The sequence below is a fragment of the Lemur catta genome, chromosome 10 (assembly GCF_020740605.2).
Source record: "Lemur catta isolate mLemCat1 chromosome 10, mLemCat1.pri, whole genome shotgun sequence".
Taxonomy (NCBI): domain Eukaryota; kingdom Metazoa; phylum Chordata; class Mammalia; order Primates; family Lemuridae; genus Lemur; species Lemur catta.
In genome coordinates, this window is record NC_059137.1 from 20412321 (window position 1) to 20425902 (window position 13582).

Sequence of the window (13582 nt, forward strand, 5' to 3'; positions counted from 1 at the left end):
CCAACAGAGAAAACAAAAACGTGAAAAATCCAAATTGGCACCAATTGGTACCAATTTGGCAATGTGCAACAAGTGAGCCTCTTTCTCTACATCCTTGTCAGAACTGGAATCTTTCCCCTTCCTCTGTCTCTTCCTCCTTCCGCCCTTCCGTAGCTCATTTTGCTTTTTCCACTGGCATTGCTCTAATAGGAGGCTTGCAACCATGACTGGAGTGGATCGGGGGGGAAGAGAGCAGCAGAGAGAGTGTAGTGTACACCCAGGAACCAGAAGGTCTGCGTGGCTGGAGCGTGTGCTTGGGTCAGAGTGTCCAGACTTGATGTGGGCAAGACTGGCGGGAGTCTGAGCCTGCAGGGCCTGGAAACCAGGCTGGCTGAGGAGTTTGCTGGACCCTAGAGATGTTGAAGAGAAATTTAAAGATTTGAAGTGGGATGGGGGTTGCATAATCAGGTTTGCTCTTCAGAACAATCATTCCTCTGCGGGGGAAGAGTGGGGAGGACAGACCTGGGAGACCAGTTGGAGGCTGGTGCAGTGGCCCAAGGGTGACATGATGGGGACAGAACTCCATCCAGAGATTTATAGGGTCCCACATCTCTCTCTCTCTCTCTCTCTCTCTGACACACGCGCGCACACACACACACACACACACACACACACACACAGTTTACTGAATAACATGTAAGCACCTCTGCACCTCTGTCCCTCGGATCTGGTGCCTGGTACTGGCACAGCGATCCACAGCCCTAAAACCTCTTTCACAACCGACACTGCTCAGGCCCGGGGGAAACAGTTCTCTACATCTGGCTCCCTCCTCGAAACACTGTCTCCAAATGTCCCGGTGCTTTATGGGTGGGAAGATGCTACCGGGTTCAGGGGGGATTTGAGCGAACTCGGGGGTAAGAGAAAAGACAACTTAATTGACTTTCTAAGTCTTCCTTCTCAGCACAAATGCAATAAACGCTTGTATTTTCAAGTTTTATTTCCCCAGTCATACTAAAAGTCCATTTTCTTGCAATGTGTGGTTGGAGAGGTCCTTCTGAGTTAGAAATAAGCAGTATTTGCAACAGTTGCGCATGGCTGCTGAGACACATCCTGCAATGCCAGATCGTATTACTCTTACATGTGTGTGAAGGTAGATGAAACACACACACACACACACACACACACACACACACACACACACGCAGAGTGCATCTGATGCTTGACATTGCAACTAGAGGTTGAACGCCAGCCTTGTGAATGATTTTTAGTTGTAAAAACTTTGGGACAAGATTAATTAATTGAATTTCCAAAACTTATGTTTAACAAGTCAGCTTTCTTTAAGTACTTTTGATGTATAACTTTCAGGTACTTAGGCCAACAGTCTGGGCCTCCGCTGGTCACGTGCAGAATCCGGGGGATGGGCTGCATGGGGGAGGGGGAACGGGGCGAGCTGTGCCCTGTGCAGCCAAGTCTCAGAGTCGGCGGTTGCCTCTCCTGGGAAGGAGCAAGTGGTCCTCACCGTCCTCACTGTCGCCCAGGCTGCCCCTTGGGGGTCTCACTCTTCACCCAGGAGCCTATCCAAGTAATTCCTCCAAGTGCACCCAGCACCCCCCGACAGAGCACAGGTTTCTCCACCTTCTTACAGTTCAGGGATGCTTGGGTGCCCCTGCGGATCGAGGTTCTGGGCAGTCCCGCCTGCCCTGTCCGTCCACCTGCCCCTGGCACAATGTCAGCAGAAGTGTGGCAGGAACCAAAGAGACAGAGAAGCCCTCAGGGCAGTACGGCGTGGTGGTGAGCACCGTCTTGGCTTGGGACTTGCTAGTTTCTTCGTCAAGGTCAGCGCTGAGCTCTGATGATGAACCTGTAACCTCCTTCCTCACAAACAGCCACAGAGAATGCACCGGCAGGGCAAATGGTCCTGGGCTGATGAAAGACCCAGAAAGAAGATTATTTGCTCAACTTCACATCCTGTTTTGTGATCTTGGGCAACTTACGTAACCTCTCTGGACTTCAGTTCCCTCATCTGAAAGGCCGGGGTTACAATCCGTTTCTCACTAGATTGTGCCTCACACTCAGCACGGTACCTGGTTCCCGGTCAGTGCACGAGAAATCGTAGGCATTATCATTCTGAATGGTGCTACTATTGGGTTGAACCATGTGAAACGTTTGGATGTCATAGGTCCAAAAACAGTTGGGAATCATTCCATTTCCTACAGTTCACCCTACTATTATTGAGCAATAGCACTCTCTGTGGTTGGAAAGCAGGGCAGGGCCTATCATCCCCATTTTGCAGAGGGGGAAACTGAGGCCCAGAGGGAAAGAATGTCTGGCCCACCCAGTCAGGAACTGGAACCCACACCCTACCAGCCTCCCCTTCTCATTCTTCCGTCCCTCACTTTCCCAACACTGGGCTGCTGGTCATTGCGGGTGGTGACTGTCCATGGCTGGGGCTTGATCCATTGTGGACAGAGCAAACACAGGCCAGCCTGGGCTTTCTCCTGGAACCGGGAGCCTGGGGAGTCCACCCTGGCTGCTTCCTGACAGTTGTGCAATGGGAGATTGGGAAATGCAGGCGCTGCCAGTCCAGGGAGAGCTGCCTTCCGTCCCCAACAACTTCCTACCTGCCCCTGCTGGGAATGCGCCTGCCCGGCTCCAGGATCCTCACTGGCCAGCTCCCAAAGCCCACCTGGGATTGGAGACCAGGCCAAGACTTGTTAGTGTCACCATTCTGACGTGGCTCCTCCCGTCTTCCCCTCTGGCCCTTCTTGCTGCCTTTCTCGTTCCCCCCTACACAGATGCTGCCGATGGCTCCGGAGCTCTGACTACAGCACAGACCACTCTCCTGTGCTCCCAGCTCAGCCAGCTGCCTCCTGGGTGGCTCTGCTCCAGGGACCCATCGCAGTTCAAACCCAGTGTGCCAACCCAAACCCATTCTCTTCTGTGCAAACCTGTGGCTTGTTTGTTCCCAGCTCAGCACCCCAGCCCTCCACACCATCCCCTGTAGTGCCAGATTGAACCACTTGCTGTTCCTGAATGCACAGTGCTACTTTACCTCTGGGCCTTAGCAGGTGCCATTCCCTCTCTCCCCGATGCTCTTCCCCATCTGGCTAACTTCTACTTATTCTCTCTCAACCTCAGTGTGGGGAGTGTGATGGTTAATTTTACATATCAACTTGACTGAGCCACAAGGTGCCCAGATATTTGGCCAAACATTATTTTGGGTGTGTCTGTGAGGGCAGTTCTGGATGAGATGAACATTTGGAAGGGTAGTCTGAGTAGAGCAGGTGGTCCTCCCTGATGTGGTGGGCCTCATCCAATCAGGTGAAGGCCCAAATAGAACCAAAAGGCTGAGTAGGAGTGAATTCCTTCTGTCTCAGTTCCTTTGAGCTGAGATGTGGATCTTTTTTTCCCCTGCCCTTGGACTTGAAGCACACAGCCACAGACACATCATTCCATTGCCTCACTTTTAAATATTTATTTAAAATCCAGAAGGGAAAAGGAGAAATGGAACCCACTGGGGTTTTAACACACTGACATGTGGACAGAGACATAAACGAGGACAGCAGAAAAACCCAAAACTGAGACAGAGGCCGGTGGAGACCGGCGGCAGTGGGGGGACCAGTAGCACTGAGGCGAGGCCCGAGCTGCTACAGACATGCACTTCCCAGGGGGCGTCCAGGCTGGGCGGCGGGTGAGGAATGCAGGAAGTGACCAGGCGGGCGGGTGGGCCAGAGTGAGGTATTAAATAATGAAAATCAAATCCAATTCCCCAACAGACACGACTTTAGGAGAGAAATACACAAATAGAGATTTTCACATAAATTTTCCCCTTCTATAAAAATAATTTCATCGTTAAAAATAACCTCAAAATCCAATTGGGACGTTGACTTGTTGGCTGATCTAGTATAATTCAGGTTACACTGAATGTCACCAATGTGTTGAACTCCGAGATCCCCATAATTATTCTTTCTCCTCAGCCCAAGTTGACGCTTGGAGCTAGTGACAGTGGGTTTCTACAGAATCTAATGACATCAAGAAAGCAAGAACGATGACTGCATCTTGGAAGGTGGCGTCCTGGAAGCGGGGGCCTAGGGAGATGCCACGTGGCTTCGTGAGATGGTCTGACATTTACATTCCGACTCCAAGGCTAGCCCTGACCCAACGCTGCTCTTGCCATTGGTTTCTTCAAGGTCAGGGCTTCACCCAGGACCTCTCCAGAGCACGCCTTCCAGGGCAAGCCCAACCTCCCTCCAGGACCGCAAACGGCCAAGCGAAATGATTCACGCCCAGGCCTCCACGCTGCCTTGAAAGGACAGACGTTTCAAAGTCCATAAATTAAAAGGTAAATCTCTCTACTTCTGGTTTCTGGTAGGTTGATTTTTTTTTGTTTGTTTTTTTTTATTTTTTTCTTTTTCTTTTTTTTTTTTTTTTCACATTTTTCTTTTTTCTTTTCCTTTTTCTTCCTTAGCAGATTACCTGATAAGCACAAGGGTGATGCTAGGAAAATTCGAAAATTCCCCAAACTTTTGTCATTTGGAGGCGAGAGAGCAAGATGTGGAAGATGTCTCACATCAAAAAGTTTCTTCAAAGTCTGTGGCAAAAACGGTAGCACCTTCAGAATCTTAAATAAGGGTTTTTTTTTTTTTTCCTTAAAAACATCACATACACTACGAGACACTTGTGAGCACCAGCGATTTCACAGTGGGAGGTAGCAAAGGTGGGCACCCCCAGCCCCGAGGATCTCGCCGCGCCCCACCCCTGCTGCTCCTTCTCATCCTCGCTCCTCTCTCCCAGGTGAAGCAATAGTCGCACACTCCTCTTTGTTTAAATAATATGTATAAACTTCTGTCTTTCCCTCTCTCCTTTTTCATGTCTCCTTTCTATTATTGCACATCAAAAGCTCCCAGGCAGGGACCAGCTGACGAGATGCCCCCTTCCCTCAAGTTGGCTGGAACGTGGGGCTCTTTGGGCAGGAAGCTGGGGAGGGAAGGGGGTGGCCGCAGAGCTGGCAGACGGGCCACGGGGCTCCGGCGGGTCGCAGGTCCAGCTTGCTCTGGCTGGCTCTTTGGTTGGTCTTTGGGGCTCAGCTGGGATCCGTTGTTCCCAAGGACACCCTGTGCCCTGCTACCCCCCACCCACTTGTACTGGGCAGACAACAGCTGGGGCCTGCCCAAGGATCCTTGGGCAGGGGAGCTGCCTCTCCTGGAGCCACTGGCCCCTCGGTACCCTCCCCTTGCCCCCCTCCTCTTCCCTCCCCCACGAGGCCTACAGGGGCCAGAAGGTCAGAGGTCAGAGGAAGCACGCAGGTCCAACTTCGAGGCGGTACTGCTTCCCTGATGAGGCAGGAGGAAGGTTGTCCACGCTGACGATGGGCAGTTGCTGGGGGTCTTGGGTCCGGAAGGTGAAGAGCGTCCGACGCCAGCGGCCATCCTGGACCTGAGGGTAGAAGGAACAGGGTGCACACGTGTCCAGTGTGGTTCTCGTCACCCATTGTGTGCATTTTCCCCATCGTTTCCTCACAATTCTTAGTGGCTACGTGGTATTCTGCTGTAGGAATGACCTATATTTGCACGTTCAGATTACTTCCCATTTTTGATTCTCTTACGTAATGCTGTAATGAACATAACTGTAGCTGAACATTTGTGCCCAGTTCTTAATTATTTCCCCAGAAAAAATTTTAGAAGTAGAATTGCTGTTTCAAAGAATAGGTACATGTCTAAGGTTTGGGATAGATATGGGATGTAAACTGCTATCCAGGAAGCTTCTACCAATTTGTTTTTTCCAACAGCTGCATGTGAGAGTGTTAGTTTCCCCACATCCTCACTAACACTGTGTATTATCAGTTTTGTTTAATCTTATGAAACTGGTATTTTGCCTTTTGACAACTTTCTGTCTCCCCCTCCCCTGACAACCCACCCTATTCAGGGCGTTCGAAAATGACCAAAAATATTAAGAGAAGAAATTAGCCTGACTAGGGAGGGGGCAGAGAGAAGACACAGACCCTCTTTTAAGCAGCTTTGCAAGTAAGTACAATATCTTCCAGCCTGTGGAATTTTTACCAGCCCAGACCTTCTCTCGGAGGTTTCCCAGAGAAGAAAGCGAATAAAAAGAACTTTATAAAACTGTTATAATAAAATTATTACACAAAGATAAAAAATATATCATGTATAAAACTGTTAAATAAAATCTTCTAATAAAAAGCAGTTTTTCCAAACAAGTTTTCCCGCTTGTCCCCTGAGGGGCCTCGAGAGGCTCCAAAAGTCACCTTGCAGCCATCCACGGACACCACCGGCCTGAACTGACCCCCAGCTTCAAAAATCTGCCCGTTCCAGGCCCGGAAGCGCACAGCCTGCTTGGCCGGAGTCTGCCCCGTGCCCTCCTGCCACACGGTCATGTTCAGGCAGTGGATGGTGATTTGCTGCGTCACCTCGGAGCTGAGCAGGTGCAGAAAGTTCATCTGGACCCGGCTGACGGCGAACTCGACCTGCGGGGGTGACAGCGGCGAGGGGGCTCAGGCTGGACGCCTGCAGCTCTCCGAATTCTTTTCCTGGTGAGCAACTGTGCTCCCAGACGCGTGCCCACTCGCGAGACAGGGAAATCGAGGTCTGTGTGAGTGGGTCCCACAGTAACAAGGAAGGGCCTGCCTGACTCCAGAGCCAGAGTTTCGGGGGTCCTGATGTAATCTGACCCCCTCCCCATTGCATGGGCTGCCTTTGGGGCTGGGCTGGGATCCAGAGGCCCAGAGTGGAAGAGGGATCTTGCCCAAGATCAAGAGGCTCTTAAAGTGCAGTGGCATCATGCCCCACTGCCACCACCACCTTGGTTCGTGGTTGAGCTGCCCTGCACCGCCTAAAATGCCCAGCCCAGGGACAGGCACATGGTGAGCAGGTATTGAACAAGAGTCAAACATCTGCACACGCAACTCCGGGCAGCGTGTTCCAGGTGAACATCGCTCTGTGATGATCCGGGGTTCTCCAAGCCAGGCCAGCTCAGCCAACTGCTCTACTTTAGATAATAGAAAATTCTATTTGAAAAAAGACTCATTAACATCATACAACTCGAAAGGGTTTGGAAACCACAGAGGAGTTCTACTCATCCCCAATTTATAGGTAAGGAAACCGAGTCTCAGGAAAAGGAGGTGACGTTGCCAAGGCTCCAAACCCTCTTGCAGTAAGACAGGCAGGGCTTGGAACAGGACCTGGGTGGCCCAGGGCAGGGTGGCGGCAGAGAGGGCAGCCCGCTGGGTGGTGAGGAGCAGATGGGTACCTTGGAGGCCGAGATAGGCTTGAGGCACGTCTGTCCGCCATGCGTGAAGTTGCAGGAGACTTCAATGGTGTCTGAGGAGCAGCCTAGGTTGGGATCCACCCAGTAGGTACCTGCAGGCAGCGGGGGAGGTGGGGATGCATCTCAGGGGGAGCCCAGGCCTTGGCTCTGCAGCGGGGCCTGCACCTTGTGACCCACTGAACCCCAGCTGGGCATGACTTCGGGGTGAGTGGGTGGAAAAGGGGGTCCCTCGAGCCCCAGAGATGGCAGGAAACCTCTGGGCGGAGCTCACAGCTGGCAGAGCCCCTGGTGGGGGTCACACAGCTTAGCACGTGCCTAGGTTGCTACTGGGACGTGCCCATTTTACAGAGGAGACAACTGAGGTTGAGAGAGGCTGAGCACTTGCCCCAGGGACTGAGGAGTCATCTAGCCGAGTAGATTCTCCAAGGCCTCAGGCTCCTCCTAGGGCCTGCCAGGGGCGGGTGGGGTCAGGGCTTCCACCCCCTCAGCCAGGTGCGCTGCTCATGCCTGGCTTCCCCAGTGGGCTTCCCAGGGAGCCCGAGGCCCCGCAGCTGGAGGGCGAGAGGACGGGCCATCTACTAATAGTCCCAGCCGCCTGGCAGCGGGGACAGGTGGCTTGGGGTGGGCTGCAGCTTGCTGGGCTCAGGTCTGCCTGCCTGAAGGGCCTGTCCTCACAGCACCACCCCAGCTCGCAGACGAGAGAGGTGAGTGAGGGAGGGCAGGCGGGGAAGCCCTGCTGGGCCGAGCCCCCAGGGGCTGGGACTCTTGAGGCCCTCAGGGGCTTTTTCTGCCAAAGCTCTTATCTCGCTGCACTCAAATGGTCACTCTAGCTTGCGGACCTCGGGACTCTGGAAGGGTGGGACCACTCATCTGTGGTCCCCACTACACCCCCACCCCAGCAAGCACAAGGCCGGGCACAATGTGACGCTCGGCGACTGTGTGTTGAATGAATAAACGACTACCCACGTGTCTGTCTCCCTAGAGACAAAACCCTGGCCAAGAGAGACAGGAGAGAGTCAAGAACTCCACCTTCCCCGGCTCCTCCTGGAACCCCCCAGGCCAGCCCCACCCCGGCCGGGCAGGAAGCCCCTCACCATCCGCCATCTTCTGCTCACAGTCCATCAGGTCCCTGCAGACCCGGGCGGGGTTCTCTTTGGTGCCCAGGGGCGTTTTAATGCTCTGGATGAGGTTGCTGAGGTAGTGTAAGGTTTTAAAGATCTCCCCTCCCTGGTCCAGCACCAGCCGGTCCGGGTAGCTGTAGCCCTGCCGCGAGGAGAGGGGTGGCCATTGGTGCCAAGGTCCTGGCCCGCCTGAGGTCCCAGCCGCCACAGCCCCAGGCTCTCCCTGCTTGGGAGATGTCGCTGAGGTCCCCGGGTCATGGCTGGGGACAAATAAGGAACTGGGGGCCAGGGACGAGATGCGGGAGGTGGGGCTGCCAGGATGGCCCAGAGGCTTGAGACGAAGGCAGGGTCAGCCCAGGTTCTCCTGTACAGGGCAGGCAGGGTCCCCGCAAGGCAGACGAGGGTGCACAGGATACTGGGGAGTGGCCCCAAATCCCTGTCCAGAAAGAGTCCTGGTGCAGAGGGGACTTGGGGGACACCCAGTCCCACTGGGGGCTCCAGTGCGGCATCAGGAGATGGAACTGGGGCTGGCAGGCACGAGCCCTAGAGGGACGATTTCAGCTCGGAGAAGGAGCAGGTCTCTGCTGGCGGGACGGGGGCTTCTCAGAGCGCTAAGGAGTCAGGGCTTCACGGTCTCCCCGGCCAGGTGGATTCCTCCTGCGTGACTTCGAGCCTCAGCCTCCAGAGCTACAGATCAGAGCTAAATAAACCTTCCTCTGGCGGAGGGTCGCAGAGGTGGTATGTGCGTGTGTACGCCAGAGACTGCAGCGGCTCACCCAGTCTGTTTCTTCTCCTGCCCGGACGGACGCACGGACGACACTCCCAGCCCCCTTTGACTGCACTCCAGCCAACGCCATGGGAGCCGAGCAACGCGAGCCCCATAATGGCCTGGCCCAAAAACCCTCGGGCACGACCCTCCACGCTCTCTTCCCCTGGCATGGGGTGACCTTGGGGCCACATGTGGGAGAGGAAGAGGGCAGAGTCCCTGGCAGGCAGCCGAGCTCTATCCTTCACAAGCCAGTTTTATGCGCACAAGAAGTAAACTTCGACTCGACTCTACAGCCGGCGCAGGGTGGCCAGAAGGTGCGTAAACGGATCTCCTTTCACTGACAGTGTTAAGGGTCGTGCCAGGTCGGCGCCCGCTTTGGGTGTGGCTCAACTGACCTCCGGATGCAGAAGGAAACACTCCCCTTCTCACCTGCGCTGCGTCTTGGGCGTCCCTGTCTTCCCACTGGCCTCCCTAGATGGAGGTTGAGGGGCTTCTCCCTGCTGTCTTCCCCCCCCACACCGTGAGCCTTCAGAAAGTCAAGCCTGTCACCCGGCATCTGCCTGTCCCAGCGTCCAGCACAGGGAACAGCCAGAAACATTTGTAGGAGGTCTGAGCTGGGGGCAGTGAGTTCCCCATCACGGGAAGGAGGCAAGGCTGTGAAGGGGGCTGGCAACAGGAGCTGGACTAGAGGACACATGAGGGCCTCTCAGCCTGGAGTCCTGGAGCTGAGCCGACCCCAGGCCAGGGTCTTAGCAGGGTCCCGTGGGCTGATGTGGGCTTCTTGCTCCTGGAAGAACAGCGGGGCGAATGCCGGGAAGCTGCGGTGGGCTCTGGGCCCGGGCGAACGTCTCTCCCTGACTCTGGCCAGCTAGAGCTCCGAGACCTGGGAGGCCTTTGGGGGAAGCTCAAGGGCTCGGGGCCTGTGGCTGGCCTTGCTCTGCGTGCGCTGGCAGTGGGACCTTGGACTTGCTGCTGCCCATGCTAAGCTTTAGTAAAAGGCCCCATCTGTGGCTGTGAGACGCCGTTCAGTCCAGGGTTCTGGCACACTCGGCACAGGCCACATGGAGGGCAGTGACCACATGTGAACCGCGATTTGTGTTTCTCCCAGAAAGCTACCCCGTGCAGGCCAAGCTGCGGGAGGTACCTCTGGTCTGAGTGCTCCATTGGTGTCCATCCACGTCTGGAAAGCTGCCCCAAGGTCATCTTGTTGCTGTGCAGGAAAAAGACAGGGTGTATATCCTGCCCCCTCAAGGTCCCTCAGACCCACCAAGTGGGAGCCCCAGGGCCCGATCACCCCCTGTCCCACCCCACCTTCCCTGCAAGGATCTCGGCCAAGTCACACGTCCTCTGCAGAACTCTCTGTCCTTCCTTCCCTCGCAGACAGAGTCAAAGCTGACCACGCTACTCCTTCCTCCAGACACGTCCACAGCTCCCCACTGCCCTCAGGGTTCAGTTCAAACTCCTCACCATGGTTCCAAGACCCAGTGTGAGTGCTGCACTCTCAAGCCTTGTCTTTCCTCTCCCCGTATGTGCTGTGGCACCCGACACACCACAGTTCTTCTAGGTCCCTAAATGCCATGCTCCAGCTAGCACGGGGCCTCTGCACCTGCTGCTCCTCCTGCCTGGAAACGCCTCCCTCCCTCCCTGCCATGCAGATGGCCATCTGGCCACCTCCTGGACCAGCAGTTTCCAACTTGGGGCAACGATGCCCCCTAGGGGACATCTGGGAGTATCTGGAGACATTTTTGGTTGATCCAACTGGGGGAGGGGCACTACTTGTGTCCCACGGTTAGAGGCCAGGGATGTTGCTAAACATCCTAACACGCAGAGGACAGTCACTTGCAGCAAACAATTATGCAAACAGGTTGAGAAGCCCGGATGCTACCCACCCTACGGATGTCAGGTGCAGTGGGAAGCCGCTCCCGAGGTCCCTGCCCCCAGGCTGGGGGAGGCCCCCGTCTCTCTGTCCCCAGACCCTGTGTTTCTCCTTTGCCCTGCACTGTACTGGCCCAATACACACTGGCACCCCCAGTCAGAACACCGGGCTTGGCAGAAGTGTAGCTACAGTCTTGCCGTGAACGCACCCAAAGCCCAGGCTTAGGGTCCAGACTCTGGGGGAGCCCCTCAGGGTCAAGGCCCAGCTCTGCCGCTAACTGCACAGTCTGGGGCATGATGCTTAACCTCCCTTTGCCTCGGTTCCCTCATCTTGCAAATGGGCCTGCTAATAAAACTCCCTCACAGAACTGTTGAAGGGAACACATGAGTTAACGCAGGAAAAGCACTTCTCATGGGGTCTGGCATGTAACAAGCACTCAATTGATAGCAGCTATTATTCAAAAAATTCAAAATCCTCTAATTTTCCCTTTTTCCTGGATTTCTGCACTTTCCCCCAGCCATCTTTCTTATTGATCAGAAGGACAAGGGAAGGCTGCAGAGGAAGAGGCCAGGACTGTCCCTCCATCTTTGAGGATAGTGCAGAGAGAGGGACAGTGACAGCGGAATGAGAAGAGTGAAGATTCTGAGTGACGTGTGGCCCAAGGGCTCCTGCTCCGCTCAGTCTCTCACCATGGCCATGCCCTGGGATGCAGTTGGGGCCTGATTCCCACAGTCAACCAGCACCCAGTGCAGTGGTAAAATAGGGACAGACTTGTCACGGGGCTTGGGAGGGGCCCCACTCTCAGACAGGACTGTGGTCCCCACGGGGGAGGAAGGCAGGGGCCCCAATCTCTGCTCCCTTGCCCAACCCTCCTTGTTCTCAGAGTCTGAGACGGAGGGACCTCAGCAATCAGCCCATCTGTGTAGGGGACACAGACAGGACCGGGAACCCAGTGGCCAGAGCATCTTCCTGGGTTCATGGTCAGGGGCATGTCCTTGATTGCCCGCCTCCTGGCCCAGGGCTCTTTCTGTTGCTTCAGGGTCCAGGGCTCCAGCACTAAGTCACAAAAGGACACGGGCATCCCCGGGGGCCCTCTCTGGTTTAGGGTTCTAGCCACCGGGGCCAGAGAGGGTCCACTGCCTCTCCCCACCTCCCGCCCCCTAGGCCTTACCCCGAGTAGGCAAAAGAGAATGTTCTCCAACTTACAAAGTGGATAGGACCCCCTGGAGGACCCTGCAAAAGAAGACGGGGGGGGGGGGTCAGTGTGTGACAGGGACCGTGTGCTGGGGTCCCAGAGCCTGCCAGGCAGTGGGAGAGGCTGTCAAAGCACGGCAGGGCCTGCCAAGCTGCTCTCTGTTCTCCTGAAGACCTGGATGACACCCCCGGGGCTGCTCCACACACCCCCACTCCAGAGGCCCGGCCCTCCCGGGACTGGCCTACGCTCTCCTAGAAGCCTGTGGGCTACAGGAAGTGTGTGAGTCCTGTGAGAGTCAGGGTTACGGTCTAGTTGGCCTGCAAGGCCTTGGGGCTCATCCAAAAGAACCCCCCCGCCTGCCCCAGGAGCCCAAGGTGCACCCAGCACTCAGTAGTTACCTACCGGGGGGCCGGGCCGCCCTCTCGGGCCGGGAGGGCCCTGGGGGAAGAGAAGAAGAGTGAGGCCCTGGTCCACAAGGCCTTCCATCACCAGACCCCAGCACTCCCCAAGCAGACCGGGGACCCAGGGACAATGGTTCCCCTGGCACAGACGGGGACAGATGGGAGGATGGAGGTCCAGCGGGAAAGGACACACACCCGGGGACGTCAGCAGTCATGGGGAGGACAGCCAGGAGTGCCCACCCCCCCGGCCCCCCTGCCCAGCCCACTCACCCTCGGACCTTGCAATCCCTGGAGGGAGACAGAAGTGGGGAGAGAGGATTAGGGGACCGGGCTGAGCCATGCCCACCCCAACAGCCCACCCCTTCCGCACCCCTGCAGCGCTGTCCCGGGCCCATGCACTCACCCAGTCCCCACGGCTGCCTTTGTCACCCTTCGGACCCTGCAACAAACCACAGCCCAGTGAGACACGGCTCAGAGGGGAAGTGCCATTTCCCAGATGGGGAAACTGAGGCTCAGACTGGCCTTGGGTCACAGAGACAATCTGGAACAGGAAGGCAAGGGGACCCAGCAGTCTTCCTGCCCAGCCCCCTGCACGTACCGGGAGTCCAGAAGGTCCCAGGGTTCCGAGGGGCCCGACGATGCCTTCTTTTCCCTAAAGGAGACAGAAAGGCTCATGTGTCCTTGCTCCAGAGCCTGGGAACAGAGTCACAAGACAGCAGGGCGGACGGCAGCCTGAGTGTCGCACGGGGGTGCAGGGGAGACCGCCTCGTGCAGGGGCCAGGCCACGCGTCTCCTGAGCCCTCCTTCAAGAGTGGCGTGAAGTGAACAGGAGTGGAAGTGGGGAGGGATGGCGGCCCAGCGGCAGGGACCGATGAGCAAAGGTATGCAGTAGGGAATGAGGATGGTGGGCAGAGGGCGCTCATGAGTACGTGTCCAGCCAGCTGATGTCCCCGCAGG

The 13582-nt window shown here is 56.0% G+C and overlaps 1 protein-coding gene across 3 annotated transcripts in view; it reads right to left on the reverse strand.

The window, feature by feature from the left end:
• Nucleotides 1-3429: 3429 nt before the first annotated feature.
• The window catches only part of COL27A1 (collagen type XXVII alpha 1 chain), a 131318-nt gene continuing 121165 nt past the window's right edge, over nt 3430-13582 (reverse strand). For all 3 annotated transcript variants that reach the window (XM_045563547.1, XM_045563546.1, XM_045563548.1), the window contains 10 exons: nt 13224-13277; nt 13029-13064; nt 12896-12913; nt 12627-12662; nt 12236-12262; nt 10298-10363; nt 8358-8526; nt 7246-7355; nt 6245-6463; nt 3430-5415 (listed from right to left, as the gene is read on the reverse strand). In XM_045563547.1, coding sequence (XP_045419503.1) covers nt 5269-5415; nt 6245-6463; nt 7246-7355; nt 8358-8526; nt 10298-10363; nt 12236-12262; nt 12627-12662; nt 12896-12913; nt 13029-13064; nt 13224-13277 — 882 coding nt within the window. In that variant the 3' untranslated portion in view covers nt 3430-5268. The remainder of the gene's footprint in view (nt 5416-6244; nt 6464-7245; nt 7356-8357; nt 8527-10297; nt 10364-12235; nt 12263-12626; nt 12663-12895; nt 12914-13028; nt 13065-13223; nt 13278-13582) is intronic.